Genomic DNA, 17,981 nt, shown 5'->3' with positions numbered 1-17,981 from the left:
AGCAGCAGACAGTGGAGCCCCAAGCCATGCCCTGCACCAGCACCAGTTCCCCACAGCCCTGTGCCCTCACCAGCTCTCTCAAGGCATTGGGATGGATGAGAGAGACATCTGATTATTTTGTCATGGTGTTTGTCAAGGAAAACCCCAGAACCCCCCTCTGGCTCCTGAGGCACACCCCACACCCTGAGAGGCACCAGCACCTCCATCCTCTGAGGCAGCACCGCCCTGGGCACTGTTAAAGCTCCTCCTCCAGCTCAATCCCACCCCAGAGCAGGCAGAGCCCCAGCCTGGAGCACCCAGGGCTTTGGGAAGCACAGGCTGGTGTGTGAGCAGCTCTGCTAGAAGCATTAATACACATCCCAAAGAGCTGGAGACCTTCCACCACTCACAGCCATGAAGCCAAGCAGCATCACACCCCAAACCAAACCTCAGCTCCCTTCTCTACACCAACAGGGATTTTTGTCCTGTGCCTTGGTAGCCCACACAGAGCCCTGAATTTGAATTCCAGCTCTGAATTATATATTGAACAAGCCCTTCCACTGTGGAGATAAAGCCCTGAGAAGGAGGATTATGGCCCAAAGACTGGCAGCCCCCATAAAACTGTGGCCACACCTGTGCCACAAAGGGCTCTCAGCCTCTCTTTAAAAGAAGAGCTGAGAGTAGATGAATTTAGCAATAATTTCTTTTCCATTCTGGCTGCTGAAAAGCATTTCTCAGTCATAGCAGCAATGAAGTCTAGGACTAGGATGATGAATGTCTGCTCACAGGGGGAGCAGCAGCCTCTGGGACCCACCAGCAGCAACTGGCTGCTCCTCCCCAGCCCAGTGCACGGACTTAAACCCCATTATTGCTAAATTAAGAGGATCTTATCAAATAAACACAGCCCACACACCAAAGCCTGCAAGGACTCAGGTCCAATAGGAGAATTACTGATTCGGGACTTCCACTGGAGTGCACTTGGGGTACACCCACAACACCAGGAGAACCCAACTCATGCCTCCAGCCAAGCCTTGGCACTCACAGAAAAACCGTCCATGAGTTTCACTGCTCAAACACCAGCTCAGAAGATCTCCCTGTCCCACCACCCCTCCGGTGACCCATGGGGAGCCAGGTGAGCCATTCCACCCACCCCAGGCTGTGCTGCAGCATGGAGAGAGCTGCCAAGGCCGTGCCCTGGGGCAGCTCCACCTGAGGAGTCACTGCCTGGGAGGGGTGACAGTCACAAACCCACCCAACAGCCTTGGCCTGCAATGAAACCATCCCCTCCCACCCATACAGCAGAGCGGCTCCGGGTCAGTGCCCAGCCGGGCCCTCAGCACCAGGACAGAGCTGTGTTTGCTGAGGGATCCCTGCCCCGGGCCCTGAGGGCTCTGAGGGATCCCTGCCCTGGGCCCTGAGGGCACTGAGGGATCCCTGCCCCGGGCCCTGAGGGCTCTGAAGGATCCTTGCCCCGGCCCTGAGGGGTCCCTGCCCCGGGCCCGAGGGCTGCTGCATACTCTCGGCCTTGGCACCACAACAGCAGAGGCACAGAACTCCCTGAGCTCAGTGTGAACCCTGGGTGTTCCAGCACTGCTACCCCCTCATTTCCCCACTGCACTGCCAAAAAAAAGCTCCTGGTGATTTGTAACCACAAGGGTGACCCAAAAGCTGAGCCAGCGCCAGCCCAAAAGGAGCCACAGAGAGCCCACAGATCAGGCCAACCACAGGCCAGCACCTGCCTGTGAGGGAGCTCTTCAATTTCTACCCTTAAAATACTCTAAACACCACACAGACCCGACAACAGGGAGCATTCCACTTACCTCAGGTACTGAGAGAGCACAATTCCTGCAGGAAGGAGTAAAATCTCACGTGGAGAAGCTCAGGAGGCAGCTCAGAAAAGAGCAGTGCTGTGGCCATCCTGCTTTTATAGGGCTGGGACAATTGGCAGCAGCTGTGGGTGCTGCACAGCCGGATCCCATCAGCTCCCTAATCAGCCCCAACCGTGCCCAGCTGCTCCTGCAAACCTGGCAGGGAATTCACTCCTCCTTCCCCACGGCAGTGCCCTCCGCCCACGGCCACCCCAGGTGACATTCCCAGCCCCAGGTCCATCCCCACTGCGGGGAAGGCTCCAGCTCAGCTCTGAGAGGGCCCAGTGTGGAGCTCTATAGCTTTGAAGTCCTAAAGCTCCTGTAAAGAGTTCTAAGTTTCAATGATTATAAGGTATTAAAGGGGCAAAATGACACAGAAAAGGATACTTGATGTCATATTTTGTTGCCTCACCATAAAATCCTTTTTTATTCCCTTTAAAGCCCTGCTGTCAACTGAAATAAAACTCCAGATTTATTCCTGGGGAAGTGCATGAGTAATGAAAAAAAAGAGAATTAAGCACCATCAGTGGATTGCACAAGGGAAAGCCAGAGTTAACCCTCAAATCCGTTCTTGGTGCTGTTTTGTCCAAAATTATGGATTAAGTGGGTAGAAAGCGGAAAATGGTGGCACTGCTCCACAAGGAGAACAGGGAACAAAGGTGTCAATGTCGTGTGGGAAATGCTGGGGAAAAGAAAAGGAAACAAAAAAAGCAATGTTTGCTGGTGCTCCCCAGGTAAAAGAGGGCAGTATTGAGAAAAATCTCTTTTAAAAGCCCCCAAAACATAAAAATGGCCTCTTGATAGACTGTGTGAAAGCGATACAGCAAAGGAGGTGGGTGGTTTGGCAGGACCCACCAAACCTAAGCCAAAGGGATAAAAAAACCCCTGCAAAGCTCTTGAAAGCTGCTTTAAATGAGAGTGACATGTTTTGACACCGTTCCCTAAGAATGGCTGTAACACAAACAAAAATTAATGATGTCAAGTATTAATACTGATGCTGCAGGAATTCAACCAATGTGGTCCCAATTAAACATCAAATATGGTTATAATTTGAAAAATGACTGCGGGAATGTCATTGCAACATTCCCTGCTCAGATCTCTCCAGCATCCACCCAGGTTCCTGTGTTTCCCTGTGGGATGCAGCCCCCACCTTCCTCCATCCCTGGAAGTGTCCAGGGCCGGGCTGGATGGGGCTTGGAGCACACTGGGGTGGTGGAAGGTGTGCAACAAGGTGACATTTCAGGTCTCCTCCACCCCAAACCATTCCAGGATTCCACAATTCTGTCATTTCCCATCCTCACTCGTGGCTGTGGCAGGAACATCAGGGCGAGCTGCCAAAATGCAGGACCCTGACATGCACCAGGAGGCTTCTGAGCGGTAAATTTAGGCCATATTTAACTCTTTAAGGTCTCATTGAATCTTTTTCTCTGTGAATATGAAGGTGACAAAAATATCCTCTGCAACCTTGAAAGCTTCCCAGTCACTGGGCTCCAGAGGCTGGGATTTTATGGAAATCAAAGGCACACACTGGAATTGTAGCACAACTCCAGGACTTGGCAGAGCTCCTCCCTGGCAATAAATAACTTCCCTGACCAAGCAAAGCCCGTGTCCAACCTGCCCCTGCCAGGCCCAGCACAAGTCAGAGCAAAGGAGCTGATTTTATCCAGGATTTCCAGGCAGAGTAAATCAGCTGAGACAGGCACATCTGACCAGGACATTTTTTTGGCTGCAGCTGCTCCTCAGAGTAAATCTATTCTTCCCAAACACTCCTGGATCATTTATTGCCTGGATGACAGACTGGGAGATCTACGGGACAAAGCTGCTCATGGCTCCTCCGAGGCACTGGAGACATTCCCAAAATCAAGGCCATGCTCCAGTGGAGGATCCACCCAACCATGAGTTGTCCAAAACCTCCATTTGTTTCTCAACCATCAAACACATCTGGGATGTGCAGGGCTCACAGACAACCCCTGGGTAAGGCCAGAGATCCAGACTGGTCCTGCTGGGCAGCTTTGTGGCCGTGTAATATTCTGCTTTTCTTCAAGACCTACAGATTAGCACTGATGAAGATTAATCTGCACAGCATGGATGTGCACCCTCGTCCTCACCATATTCTGTGTTATCAGAGAGGTCAGACAGCCCTGGGTGAGAAGAGCTACAGATCTTCCTCTCACCTCCTCCCAGTGCTCCCTGGCTCTCCAAGTGGCCTCACTCACCCTCCTCTTGGAGCCAGCTGCAGCCTTCCAACTCATTTACTGCTTTTCCAGGGTCCTGGCTGAGATGGGAGAAAGCAGCTGCCCCCTGGAACCCCCCTGACTGCTGCCAACTTCAGCTGGGGGGGGAAGAAAAAAGACAAATCCCCCCCCATAATGCGAATACTTTATTATCAATGAGTGACTGGTATTAGCTTTTTGTCTGGGTATTAATAATATTTCAAAAAACCATACATCAAAATTAGGGCTTTCTCCTATTTTTGCTGTATAATTTTTGTTGTTTTTTTTCTTTTTTTTTAAAAATCTGTATTGAAAGAATTATATAAGCCAAAGTGCATTTTCTGTTTTTTGTCCATATACACATTGCACCATACATAAATAATTACATTGTAAAAATGACTCCATAATTACAAGTATAATATATATTTTCATATAATATATAAAACTTTATATTAAATCTAGGTAGATGATATTTGGGATAGTCTGTGTCTTTTTTTTTTTGTCTTTTTTTTTTTTCTTTTTGTGTGTGTGTGTTTTGTCGCCGTCGATGTTTTCCTTTCCTCGGAGGGTTACCGGTTGTTGCTGAGTAAGATCTCCAGCCAACACGGACACGACGTGATGAACTGTCTGGAATAACAGGGCCCCCAGCCCTTGGCGAAGCTGATCCGGACGCTGTTGGGGTCGTAGGGCCCGTCTGCATAATCCAGCTCGGCCGTGTGCTGCAGCAGGCAGGACTTCTCGTAGTCAAACACCTTGATGGAGTAGCCCGGCATCACCTTGCGCACGATCAGAGTCCTGCAGTTGGGGATGTCCAGTGTCGGGGAGTTGACGAAGATGGGATGCTCGCTGCGGTTGTAGGCCCACACCCCGTCCGGTTCCTTGCTCAGTAAAATCCCGTAGCCGATTTTACTTCGAGTCCTTCTCACAGTCTCGCTCCTGTTGTCCAGGTTTAGCTGTCCGAGGCAGAAGCCGTTTCCTTGAGGTAGGTCGTAGAAGATACTGACAGACTGTTCGTACACTGTGTAGAGGCGGCCCACGCGCGTCCGGTGCTCCCAGTAGGCCACGTTGCACCAATGGCTCCTCTTCACGGCATCGGGCGACGTGCTGGCGTCTGTGGGGACAGAGAGGGAGTCAGGAGTGCTGGGATCACCTGGGGAACCACAGGGGTGGAGCCTGGGAAACAGCTCCTCACACCCATCAGCTCTGCTCAGTGAGAACTTGAACTTGTGCTCAACCCAGCCCTTACGTTCAACACAAATCTCATGTTCAACCCAAAGATGGTGCTCGACCCAAAACTTGTGTTCAACACAAATTTTATGGTCTTCCCAAAACTGCTGTTCAACCCAAAGATGGTGCTCAACCCAAAACTTGTGTTCAACACAAATTTCCCACTCAACTCAAAACTTGTGTTCAAGCCAAAGCTGGAATTTAACTCGAAGTTCATGCTCAAGCTAAAACTTGTGTTCAACACAAACTCCATACTCAACCCAAACTTGTATTTAACCCGAAGTTCGTGCTCAACCCAAAACTTATGTTCAACACAAATTTCGTACTGTTCCCAAATCTGTGTTCAACCCAAAGATGGTGTGCTCAATCCAAAACTTGTGTTCAGCACAAACTTCATGTTCAACCCTTTTCAAACTTTGTGTTCAACCAAAACTTATATTTAACCCAAAATTTGCGTTCACCTCAAAAGTTCTGTTTAACCCACAGTTTTTGTGCTTTCAAACCCAAATCCTGTCTCCAATTACATCAAATGCCGCCAAGACTGGTGGCCCAAGCCCAGGCTGGAGATCTCAGAGGATGCCCACCATCTCCCATGAGCTTAGCACATCTCTCTCTCCATTTGATGGCCAACCCTGCATCCACAGCTGGGCCCGTGTGTCCTCAGGATATTTGCATTCCTCCCAATGGATCTGGTTCCAACAGTGTCCCGGCATCCTGAGCCTGGTGGCTCCCCAGCACCCCTTCAACCCCACCTTCCAAGGCCAACTTGTGCCGAGCTGACCCCTGGGATGTCCAGGATGTGCCTGGGTGAGTGACCCGCTGGGTGTCTCCTCAGTGTAATATTCTCTGACAGCCACGCTGATGTTCCCACGGGGAACATGAAATCTGAGGAAGTGTTTCATGCCAAGGGGGAGTAGCTGCTATGAACTATACATGTCCTTCTAAAAACCCACTGGAACTCTCTCCAGACAATGAGAGACGTCTCTTCTTTCTAGGAATTACACTCAGGGAAGACGGGAGGGACGCATGCTGCCAGAAATCTGTTTAATCTATGATGCCTCCAGAATTTATGATGTCTCCAGAAGGAAGACAGGAAAAGAAGGAGCCCCAAAGAGGGCGAATTAACCACTTGCTGAACATCATTCCTGCTCCTGCCGCACCGGTTAAGGGAAAACCGCCGTGGAATTTCCAGCCAGGAGCTGTGCTCTGGCTGGCCGTGCTCCGTGGCCGGCATTAAGCTCCCTGACAATCCCTCACGTGCCCGCGGCCTGCTGACCCCGGTGCCTCCGTGCCATCATGTCCCATTAACTCGCCCGCGGGGTGATGCCATTATTTTGCTCCAGAGCCCCCATTGACACACCGGATTTCAGGCCCAGCCCTCCAGCCCCGCTTCTTTTCAGGCTCAAATTACCCCGGAGGAGAGCGGGCTCCCCTCCCCATTAACCAGCTTTGAATTAAGCGGCTTTGTTGGAGTTTAACTGGAGTTGTAACTATACAAATTTAAGGGGAGGGCCGTGGGGGAGGGGGTGACGGGGCAGGCAGTAGGATGCCCTTTGCTGTGGGCAGTGCTCATCAGCCTGAAGCAGCCCCTTCTCCCACCACAGGTCACATTTTGGGGGAACCATCTCAGTCCTTTCCCCTTCACCCACCACAGGTCACATTTCTGGGGACACCATCTCAGTGCATCCCTCTGTCATCAACTGGGACACTAAACCAGGGTGCTAAGAGACCCACCCATCTTCCACAGCATGCAGTTTCCACAGTCATTCTTCCCCTGGGACATCCTACAGATGCTCCCAGTGCTTTCCCAAAGCTCTCCCCAAACACTGAACTTTGCTGCTGTCCCACTCAAGTGATCTGGGGGCTACACACCAGCTCAGAGCCTTTCATGTGCCGGGGCTGGAGGCTGGTAGCAATTACTGAGCTCTGCATCTGTTTAACCTCCCAACCTCCTCAAAGCCCTCCATGCCCATTAGCTATGTTGGTTTTGTTATTACATTTTTGAGAAACTACTGCTCAGCCCCTGCATTTCCCTTACAGATTAAGGATGGGACAACTTCAAACCTCCAGTGTCCCCAGCAGCTTCATTAATCAGGGGAACAGTCAGCAATAAACATTTAAATAGCAGTTTCTCATGGTTTAGTGTAAATTAATATACAAGGGGGGGAAAGTAAAGCTGGAGGAAAACAGTGCCTATCCTACAAAAATATTTTGCTGGAGGTGCCAACAGCCCTGGTGCCATCTCTGCTTTCCAGGAACTGGGAAATATCTAAGCAAAAGCAGCCATGAAAACATGGGTGATGTTCACATGCATTTGAAATAGCTTTATTAAAAGCATTTCCATGCAACTGAAGGCAGGAACTTCCCTCCATCTACCCATGAATGCAGCCCCTTGCCAGTGAGCTCCTCATCTCTGTCATCCCACAGCCCCTGCCTGGCAGTGCCAGCTCTGCCAGCTCACAGCCCTCCTGGAGAACTCCTGTGCTCCTTCAAGCAGGTGGTGATGTGACTTTCAGGTAACTGCGCCTCAAGAAAGGAGAAGTTTCCTTTCAACCCACTTCTTCTGGCCAAGGGAGAGGAAAGTCTTCAAAATCCAAAAAAAGCAGCCCACAGGGAAGTGACCCCTGGCAGGGGCCAGCTCAGGGCTCATCTGAGCAGCCCCTGCCCGCAGGGTCCCTCTCAGCGCTCCCCGTGCTGCGGTGGGCTCCTCTCCCTCCTTTTATCTCCCAGTGCACTCAACCAATTCCTGCAAAGATGAACTCATCCCGCAGCCCTGACATAAAACAAGCACTTCAGCAAGCCCCCAAATCAGGGGGGCCTGTGCTGTGTCTCATCCCCTGCCAAGTATTAGTTTCGCCTCCAGCTATTAGCCACTACCACTCTGCAGAGAGCAGGGGCGGCCGGCACACCACCTCCTCCTCCTCTGCCTTTTAAATAAATATTCCACTTTTCCCTCCTCTTTTTTTCCATGCTGCCCTTTATGCACAGACAAGAAAATCCACTTTTTGTTCTGTTTTTTCCCCCCTCCCACTTCTGCTGGAACAGAGGCGGGCTTGTTAGCGTTCTTTTTGAAGAAAGGAAAATATTTGAGTCCCGCCGTGGTACAGGAGGGGTTTTTAACAACTATCATTGTAGGCAGCTACAACTTGTAGCAGCTCCAGAGGGGCTGGCGTCAGGGCTATCTCCTCCATCAAAGCCACCTTCATCCATCAGATGGAGGGGCTGAAACTCTGCCTCGTGTTTACTCCTTCCTCCACCACGCTCCTCCATGCATCCCAGCGATGCCTCCCTGCACATCCCAAAGTGAATTCAAACAATTAGAGATAAAGGAACAAGATAGGAGAATCCAGCCCAGGATTTAAAGGGAAACGGCTCCTGCATGGCTCAGGCAAAAGGAATCTGGCTCTGGGAATAAATGCAGAGAGCAAACACTGTAAATCCTCCCGGCGTTAGCAGCACTGCTGCTGTCACTCCCTGCAGAGTGTGGAGGTAAAGAAAATAACTTGAGGTTTGAGACTATTTGTGATTTGACAGCGTTTTATGCCAGTAAAGTTCAAAGGAGTGCTTTAAAAGAGAAAAGAAAGATGCTTTTTTCCAAAACAAAACACTGCACAGTCCCACTGCTTGATGTTGCACTTGAAAGCAGGATGGAAAACATGGGCAGATCACGAAGCACATGAAACAAACTGCTCTGATTCACTCCTTGGCTTTTCCAAAGCCACCAAACCTCCTCCCAGCAGGTCAAATGGCCCCTCAATACATGGCTGCAAGGAAGAGCTTCTCAAAACACTGAAGAGGTGCCCATAGGGAAGACCACGCACATGAAAAATAAATCACTGCACTCTCCAGATGTGACAGGGACTTAATGCACATCTGGGCAACCTGGAAATGAAGCAGGATATTCAAAAGTCCTCCCACCACAGAGCCCACTCCCCATTTCCATGTCCCTCCCTCCTGTACTCCTGTGTCACAGGGCAGCCTCACACTCCACTGGCCATGGAGCTCAGGTACACCCTCCCTCAACACCTTTCCATGCACTTTTACTCCACTTTTGGACTATCAGGTCCATGCTCAGTCTTTTTCCTCTCCTCTGCCACAGCACAGATCTGTATTTACACTGCCCAACACACAGGAGCAGGGAAGCAGGAAGGTTACAGCCATACACAGGTCACTGTGAACATGGTCCAGATAAAAAGCCCAGCACAAAGAACACACACATTTCCCCCAAATCTATTAACAGTTCACTGGGGAGCCATCAGTTAAAATAATCCCCCATTAATATCCGTGGAAACAAGCACCAGGGTAAGGAAGGGGTTAAAACTTTCCACAGCAGAAATGGAATTTTTATGGCCTTGCAAAGAAAAAAAAAAAAAAAAAAAAAAAAAAAAAAAAAAAAAAAGAAAGAAAAAAAAGGAAAAAAAGAAAAAAAAATTAATTGTCAATCTGCCCCAGCAAAGCTCACAACCATTTTCTTTAAGCCAATACATTAAAATACCTCTGCCTTACAAGTTTCAGCTGGAATGCATCACTGTGCCCCCCAGAGCCCCCCTGGCACCAGCACCAACCCCAGCACGGCCCCTTGGGCTGGGGAGGCTGGAGCTGTCCCCAGCACGGGGCCCCTCAGGGGACACACACCAGCCCCTGCCGGCTGCCCGTGCTCAGGGGAGCCGTGAGTGGCACCCTGAGGGCACCCTGAGGGCACCTCGGAGGGGCTGGGACCCTGTCTCGGTGCCACCATGGCAGCACCCCAGTGTTGGGCACACTGTGTGTATTCAGGGCAACATCCTAACCCCAGCAGGGAACACACACAGCAGGCTGGGCAGGAGCTTCTCCAGGTGAAAATCCTGGTGAGGACAGGACACTTCAGGCCCTTCCCTAAGTGCTCCTTGGTTCCTCCAGGGAAGCTGCTGTTAAACCAGGACAAGGGGCTCCTGAGGGGAAAAGGCAGGTGGGCAATTTTTGCCCATTACTGCAGCATTTAGAGATTTCCCCCACAAAAACCCTGAAGAATAACTGGGTGTAAAACCAGGGTTGGATGCTTTTCCAGAAATACATTCACAAAGCTCACACCAATTCCCACTTTGGGTAATTTTTGCCCATTATTACAGCATTTCACACTGTTTTTGACGGGGCTGTGGATGATGTGGAACCTCATCATCCAACCCCACTCCTACATGGTGCAAACAGATATTGGTGTTGGTTTCTGGTTTGCTCTACTGAATGTCAGGATTCAGCCCTGCTCCCATCTCAACCACAAAACAAGGATGTGATTTGATGTTGTCATTAAGCTGGTGTCACTGCAGGGTCCCCCTCACAAGGCACATTCCTCGTGCTGGATGTGGCTGTTGGGCAGCCATGGACTCCAGTTCAGCTCATTTATCCCAAAAAACCATGGGAAGGCAGCTGAGAAGAGCCTTCCCCACCACCATGTCCACCATCCTCCTCCTCCAGGCCTTCCCTTGGAGCAGAGCTCTGCTGCTCCCCAGCCTCCTCCTCCAGCAGATCTAATTTGTTAACCCAGGAGATGATTAACTCCGAGGAACACTTGCGCTGGGTTAATTAATTAAATTAGTTCAAAAAAAAGGGTCTGACGAGCACCAGAGCCGGTGCAAGAGGTGTGTGGAGAGGCCTGGGGGGAAAGGGGGACATTTCCATGGCAGCCCAAGAAACAAAAGCAACACAGGACAAGGAGCCAATGCCAAGAATGAGGATGAAAACAATTTTCTCTGCATAAAAGAAACCACTCTGCAAAATCATCAGCTCATGCTAATTTTTTTTTATATCCTTCAAAGCAAAACACATGCCATGTTTAGTTCTGCCCGGAAATTTGGAAGTCATCATCAGTTAGCTTATTTTTAAGCTAAACTCAAGGAGTTTGCTTCTAATGGACCTTCCCTGGCCATTAAATCCACAGTCCAGAACATGATTTTAAGGTATTTTAGCACTGTTTTTCTCCCCAGCTCCCCTGTTTTAGAAAGGGCTTTTCAGCCAAGGGTGAAAACTGGAAAAACCCAACTCGGGTATTTTTCCCTGACATTTTTATGTGTTCCTTCTGAAGGCCAAAGTTTTCAGAGATTTAGGTGATATTTTTAAAATGTTTTCGAGTCCAACAGTCTCCATTAACCTCAGCCTGTCTTGCTCAGAGCTTTGAGGCACATCCATGGCTTTTCCAGCTCCAGGTACCTGCGTTACACCTGGCACATCCAGGGAGCACAACAATGTAAACAGAGCTTCAAAAGGAGCCCCGAACGTCACCGCCCACGCTGGCTGCCACTTCTGAGAGCCCCCGAGCTGTCATCAGCCACAGCCTGCCTGGCACTTCGGCCCTCTTGGAAACCAGCCCTGCATAAACCCAAACCCAGCAAAATCCTGGGGTCGTGCTTGGCATCTCCGTGAGCATCCACCCCTGTGCCCCAACCAGCTGGAAAATGGGGAGGAAAACGAGCTGGTGAAAACCACAGGGGAAAGGCTGGGCCAGGGAAGGTCCCCACTGTTTGATTTTCTGTAAAATCTGGAGGTTTGATGAAAATCTTCCGAGTGTTGTCTGGTTGGGATTCGTTTTTTCTTCTGCCTGCTCCTGGCAAGGCACCAGCTCCACTCACAGGGGAGAAGGTTCATTCCCAAAAGTGCCCTCTGCAGCAGGGTGAGGGAAGCCAGGACAAAAATGAGGGGGAACCCCCCTTTTTTCCCACTTTGAGAACTCGCACATTTTTAGGCCCTCCACCCCTCCATGTGTGCAGTCCCTTTTTTTGCTCCCCCAGAGCCTGAAAAACGCTGAGAATCTGGGAGAAATCACCCCATAAATCAGGGGATGGCAGAATTCCCTTCCAGCCACAGCTGTGATGTCCAAGGCTCCTCTCCCCACACCGCTCCCGCTGCTCATCAATCCGGGGGCTGCAATCCCAGCCACATCCCGTGGGATGGGCACGGCCTGGGATGGCCCAGTGGGATCTCCTGGGCTCTCCCTGCCTTTGGGAGCCGTTCTGGCTTGGCACAGCAGCTGTGGGTGCTGCCAGCCTCCCCCGGGGCAGCGGGATAATCCTCCCAGCGGCCGGAGCGCGGCGGGGCCGGGGCGCTGGCAAATGGATAAATATAAATAATCATAGTTTTCGCTCCCAGAGAAGTTTCGGCTGAGCGCTTCAAAGCCTTTTAAAAGCAGAAACTAATTAGTAGGTCCCTCAGCAGAGAAACAGGAATAACACCCCTTCCTCCCGCCTCCATCGCACCGCTCGCACTGAGCACGTTGGGCGCTGCAGCCCGGCCTGGGAACCTCCTCAGCACAGGGGACGGGCAGAGGCTGTGCTGCACCAAACCAAGCCCTGCTGCTTCACACCAGCACTAATCCTCCATCCTAATGATGGCAAGGACCCCCAAGGAAGGGGTTTCTCCCAGGGTGGAGGGGCTCTGAGTGCTGGAGCTGGGTTTGAAGGCAGAGGCTGCAGAGATGCTGCTTGAGCCTCCTCATTTCCCACACTTGCCAAGAACATCAGGGTGTCCCCAGCAGCAGCAGGACCACTGACCCAGCACTGGCTGCTTTTTATGTCCAGTTGTTGGATAATCCATGGGCACTGAGCTCTCCAAACGAGGAAGGCTGTCCTGCAAAGGCCAGGCAGCCATCACCAGCTCCTTGCACAGCCCAACCCCAAATTACAGCTCAGCTCCCTCCAGGAACAACCCAAACTCGCCATTTCCAGAGGGGAATGCTCAGCTTCCCTTTCATGAGGCCTCCTTCAGATGTCCCAGCTGATCACAGAAAATCTACATCCCAAAACACCAGGGAAATGGGAACTTTGGGCTTTGCAGCTTGGACAGGACACAGGACCCTGAGCAGGCTGTGGCTGCAGCAGATTTTTAGTGTCCTAACCAGAAATGAGTGGAGCTGCCTCCCTGGGAGGAAAACCAAAGCAATACCAAACAAAACACCACCACCAGACGGATTTTGAGAGCCTGCACTGCTCCAGCCCCAGCCATTCCCTTTGGAGCAAGAGCCTCTCCCTGCTCTCACACCTCTGTGGGATTTACTCCTGAGAACAATGATTTCCAGGGTTTATGTGAGGAGCAGCAAATGGGCTGAAAAAACCCAAGGCCACCCTGATTTCTCAGCAGCCACAGGGACACCTTCAAGGGCAGACCGAGTGTTGGCTCCACAGGAGTATCAAGGACTGAGAGTTTTAGGAAACCATCCCTGACCTGGAAAAAACAACCTGTGACAAGGAGGCTCCCTGACGGGGCACAAACAGCAACCCAACAAACACTTTTCTCCATACAAACTGGGAATGAGCTGCTTTGCTCCTCCTTGGCCAGCTGGGTGTAGAGTCTGGGCTGGGCAGACACGAGACCTCAGCTTGGGAACTCTGCCTTTCAACCCAGCCCTGTGCCAGAGGGCTCATCCCAGACCCCAGAGAGGCTCTGGGTCCTTCTCCAAAAGGGCTCCAGCTGAAGCCTCCCCACATCTGATAATTCATGCCCAGCAACCCCAAAAAAAGGCCCTTTTCCCCAGCCTGGTGCCAGTGCCCTCACATACATGGGAAGCACAGACAGGGGCTGTGAGAGGAATGGGAATTCAGGCTTTGCTCTGCCTGGCCAGAAGCCAAGATCCTGCTCCTGATAAAGCTCTCCCAGCCTCCCTGTCTGCGCAGGCACCTCAGAGGGAGCCAGGGCTGCAGGGCTGCCACCGTGTCACAACGCCCACGGCTCCTGCAAGTCCTCGCTCGCGGAGGATTTGCTGGGGTTTTACAGGGAATTAAAGGATTTTGGGTGCCAGCCTGGCCTCTGCAAGGAAACAAATCCCTCTGGTGTGCTGGCCAACCTGGTCATGCTGAAAGGCTGAACCTGTACGGGGAGGTCTCGGGCTCCTGCCTGGTGGAGGGACTGAAAGGGCTGGGGTGGGATTGGGGCGAGCAGGGATGAGAAGGGGCTGGTGCAGGAATCCCACCACAGGGATGGTTCCTGCCCTCCTACAACGTGCCCAGGGCTGCGTGGGCACCCCCACAGGCCAGATTTTCCGATAGCTGCTCCATGGATTGTGTGTAAACATCTGCTGGGGCCGCCCCAGCCCCGCTCCAAGCAGGCAGCTGGTCCACTCACCACTGCTCGTGGCCAGCACCCACGGGCTCTGAGTCCCACTTCAAGCAAAGACTAAACAATGACTTCAGCAAGTCGGGATTTAGGCCCCAGGGTCTGTCCCTGACATGCACAGAGGAGCAGGGAGGACGCTGGGCTGGCGTCTCCAGGAGGATCTGCAGCCCCTGTGCCATCTGTGTGCATGGAGGGGCCCTTCTCCTGCCAAACCCACAAACCAGCAGCCCAGAGACGTGCATGCCCAGAGCACCCATTTCTGCTAACCTGGGACAAGACCATCCCTGAAGATCAAACAAATCTTTGCTCAGAATTGTACAATTGTCACAGCTGTAACTCTAAAATCATTGAGTCCCATTGTCACATTTTTTATACTCCCTGGAACGGTGCTGTAAAACCTGTTAAAGTGCAGATAAACAGCAAGAAAACTGGTGGGGGATGAAAATCAATGTATTTGCATGAACCCACACCACTGAGGAGCATCACTGCAGCCCAGACCTCTGCAAGTGCCCATGTCCCAGTGTCATCTCCCAAATTCCTCACCCTGTACTTGCCCACGGAGACTGGAGGTGACTCACACCAATTACCCTCCCTGGCCAAGAAGGACTTGTTTTCATTTCTACAAACCACAGTTTCTTAAAAAAAAAGATGGGGGGGGAAATAGGAAAATGCCAAAATACACAGAGAACTCCATGGAATACATCCTGTCCTGCTGCACTAATATGAATCCCAGACAACTCCAGCTTTGCTTGGGATATTCTAGGAGAAAAGGATTAATGAGTTATCACAGAATGGTTTGGGTTGGAAGGGAGCTTTAAGTTCATCCCATTCTACTCCCTGCCATGACAGGGACAGCCTCCACCATCCCAGGTTGCTCCAAGCCCAGTCCAGCCTGGTTTTGGACACTTCCAGGGATCCAGGGGCAGCCCCAGCTTGTCTGGAAAATCTGTGCCAGGGCCTCCCCGCCCTGACAGGGAAGAATTCCTCCCCAGTATCCCATCCATCCCTGCCCTCTGGCAGTGGGAAGCCATTCCCTGTGTCCTGTCCCTCTGTGCTGTGAGTTATAGCAAGGACACAGCCAGTGGAACTGCATTTTCAAGCTGAAAAAATAACATTTTCAGGATTGCTCTGTGCAATCCTGCACAGAGCTCGTGGCTGCAACTCCTCCACGGGCTGTTTTGGGGCTGAAAGCAAAGGCTGAACTCAGAAACTGCAGAAGAAGCAGCAAAGAAATGACAGAAATCACAGAAATGACCTTCCCATGGAGAGGGAAAGGAAGGAGAGGAAGGGGAGCAGGTCGGGCTCTTTGTACATCAAGGCCAGGGAGATTAAGGGAGCACGTGAAGGCATCCTTAGGGATAATGTGTCCAACACTGCACTCCCCCAGCTCAGCACTGCAGGAGAAACAGCAGATTCCTCTCCTGCCTCTGGGGAAATCCGTTCTAAAAAATAAAGTGAGGAAAACTGGGGGAAACACCAGGCATTACACATTCAAAAGGCAGCTTGTCACCAGCCTGAACCAGACCCCTTTTTTTCCTCATTCCATATATATCACACATATAAAGAATCCACATGGATGTAGAGAATCCCCCTGCAAAACCCCTGAAGAATAACTGGGTGTAAAACCAGGATACTTTTCCAGAAATACATTCACCAAGCTCACACAAATTCCCACTTTGGGTAATTTTTGCCCATTATTGCAGCATTTCACACTGTTTCTGATGGGGCTGTGGATGATGTGGAAGCCTCATGGTCCAACCCCACTCCAACATGGTACAAACAGATATTGGTGTTATAAACTCTGTCAAGTCCTGCACTAGAATCTTTAAATTGTTAAAAATAGGAAAGAAACTGCACAGTTCACATATTTTATAAAGCTGGGTTAAATCAACATCTGCAAAAAATATCCCCGTTAAACGAAATAGCAGGATTTCATTAAGTAAATTGCAAGTTGGCAAAAATTCTGAAAGAAAGGGAAAAAGCCACAGCCAGCCCTGTAATTTAAACCTTATTTTAACTGTGACAGCATGGCTGTGAGAGGCTGCATTTCCAAAGGAAAAAATAAAATGAAGTTTAAAAAAAGTACCTGTTCCCCCTGTACCTCACCTCAGTGTCTGCAGTCGTCACTCAAATGAGTTTTTCCACAGGGAGATGAAGAGGGAGCAGGACACGCTGCCACCTCTGCATCCTCTGTGTCAGACCCACCACCCCTGAAAACCTCAGTGTTTTCCAGCACAGCAGCACCTGGATGCTGGTGGGTGCTGGTGTCTGTAAATCCCTCAGAGCCCAGAGGGCTCAGGGACAGCCCAGGGAGGAGCAGCCCCCCTTCCTCCCCTTTCCCTGGAAGCTGAGCAGCTGAAACCCGGCATGAGATGGCTGCAGAGCTGTCAAACAGCTCCGTCTGGGTGACACTTCATCACTTGCAGTGTTTGAACACATCCTGCTCCCCTGCACGAGCCTCTGGGGCGCCACAGGAGTGGCAGGAACCCAAAGGAACCCCTGAAGCGCTCACCCTGGGGAGCTGCCTGGGCTCTCCTCTGGGGCTGCTGCTTTAGGGTGGCCCTGGCCCCGTTCTGAGCTGTGGGGCAAAGCTGAGCCCTGGGGCAGGCAGGGAGTTTCCAGCTGGTTTTCCCAAGCTGCTGAGCCTTTCCCTGCCCGGGGTGACTCAGGCAGGCTGGGCTGGGCTGCGTGGGGAAGCCGAGCTCTTCCCACAGCCCCGGCCAAGGCCCTGCAGGAGCCATCCCTGCAGGAGCAGGGACAGGGACAGGACACCCTGAGGGCACCGTGCAGGGCCTCCTCCTCCAGGCCAACACCCAGCACCGGCTCCACATTTCAGCTCCAGTAACTCCAATTTCCCACCCAAAAGCTCTGCCTGTCCCAGGGGAATCACCTGGAAGCAGCGCTCTGGGATCAGTAAAACCCATCTGGCACATACTGGATCTGTTTGCTTTGAGAAGAATTGCAAAACCTCAAAACAAAACGTGAAAAGAGCAGCTCTGATCTGCAAACTTGGAGCTGAAGAGGAGCCCTCTCACAAAAAGGCCAATTATTTGCTTACAAGGTTTTGGCTTCGCTGTTTTTCCTGGCACTTACACCACTGGAGTTATTTTGAAGGGCTGTTTGCTCCAGGAGGAGCCGAGCAAACAGCAATCCCATTTCCTTTCGGATCTAAACATCCGTTTGCCGTGCGAGCGGGAGGAAAAACCCAGCCCCGAGAGGCTCAGGAAGCTCAGGGGAAGGGGAGGTGGGTGCTGTGGGGAGGGGGCTCAGCACCCACCCAGCCAAGGGGTCCCAACTCCCTGCTGGCCTGAAACGAGAGGGAAAGGTCACCCAAGGGGTCTGGGATGCTCTGCGTGGAGCAAACCAAGCAAAGCTCCAGCTCTGGGCCCTCCCACCTCCCTCAACACATCCAGGGGGGCTGGACTGGATGATCCTCACAGGTCCCTTCCCACCCAAACCAGTGCAGGATTCCACCCCTGCAGTGGGATGGGGCAGCTCCTGTGGGGGGAATCCCAGGCAATGTCACAGCCTGGTGCTGGATGGAGCCAGAAACAAAAGGGGCTGCACGGGCCCCTTAGAGCTCCCTGGAGATGCAGCATTGATGGAGCCTCGCAAG

At 51.6% G+C, this 17,981-nt stretch overlaps 1 protein-coding gene and 1 long non-coding RNA gene across 2 annotated transcripts in view; both read right to left on the bottom strand.

The window, feature by feature from the left end:
• Nucleotides 1–2,044, bottom strand: part of LOC135452346 (uncharacterized) — a 67,271-nt gene extending 65,227 nt beyond the window's left edge. Inside the window, exon 1 of the long non-coding RNA XR_010441592.1 lies at nucleotides 1,800–2,044. This is a non-coding gene — a long non-coding RNA (uncharacterized LOC135452346). The remainder of the gene's footprint in view (nucleotides 1–1,799) is intronic.
• A 2,168-nt stretch (nucleotides 2,045–4,212) lies between these two features.
• Nucleotides 4,213–17,981, bottom strand: part of SMAD6 (SMAD family member 6) — a 37,218-nt gene continuing 23,449 nt past the window's right edge. The window contains exon 4 of the mRNA XM_064722332.1: nucleotides 4,213–5,171. Within this exon, the coding sequence (XP_064578402.1) occupies nucleotides 4,630–5,171 (542 nt within the window). The 3' untranslated portion in view covers nucleotides 4,213–4,629. The remainder of the gene's footprint in view (nucleotides 5,172–17,981) is intronic.

The sequence above is a fragment of the Zonotrichia leucophrys genome, chromosome 10 (assembly GCF_028769735.1).
Source record: "Zonotrichia leucophrys gambelii isolate GWCS_2022_RI chromosome 10, RI_Zleu_2.0, whole genome shotgun sequence".
In the NCBI taxonomy this organism is placed as follows: Eukaryota; Metazoa; Chordata; class Aves; order Passeriformes; family Passerellidae; genus Zonotrichia; species Zonotrichia leucophrys.
This window is presented reverse-complemented; position numbering and strand designations above follow the sequence as displayed.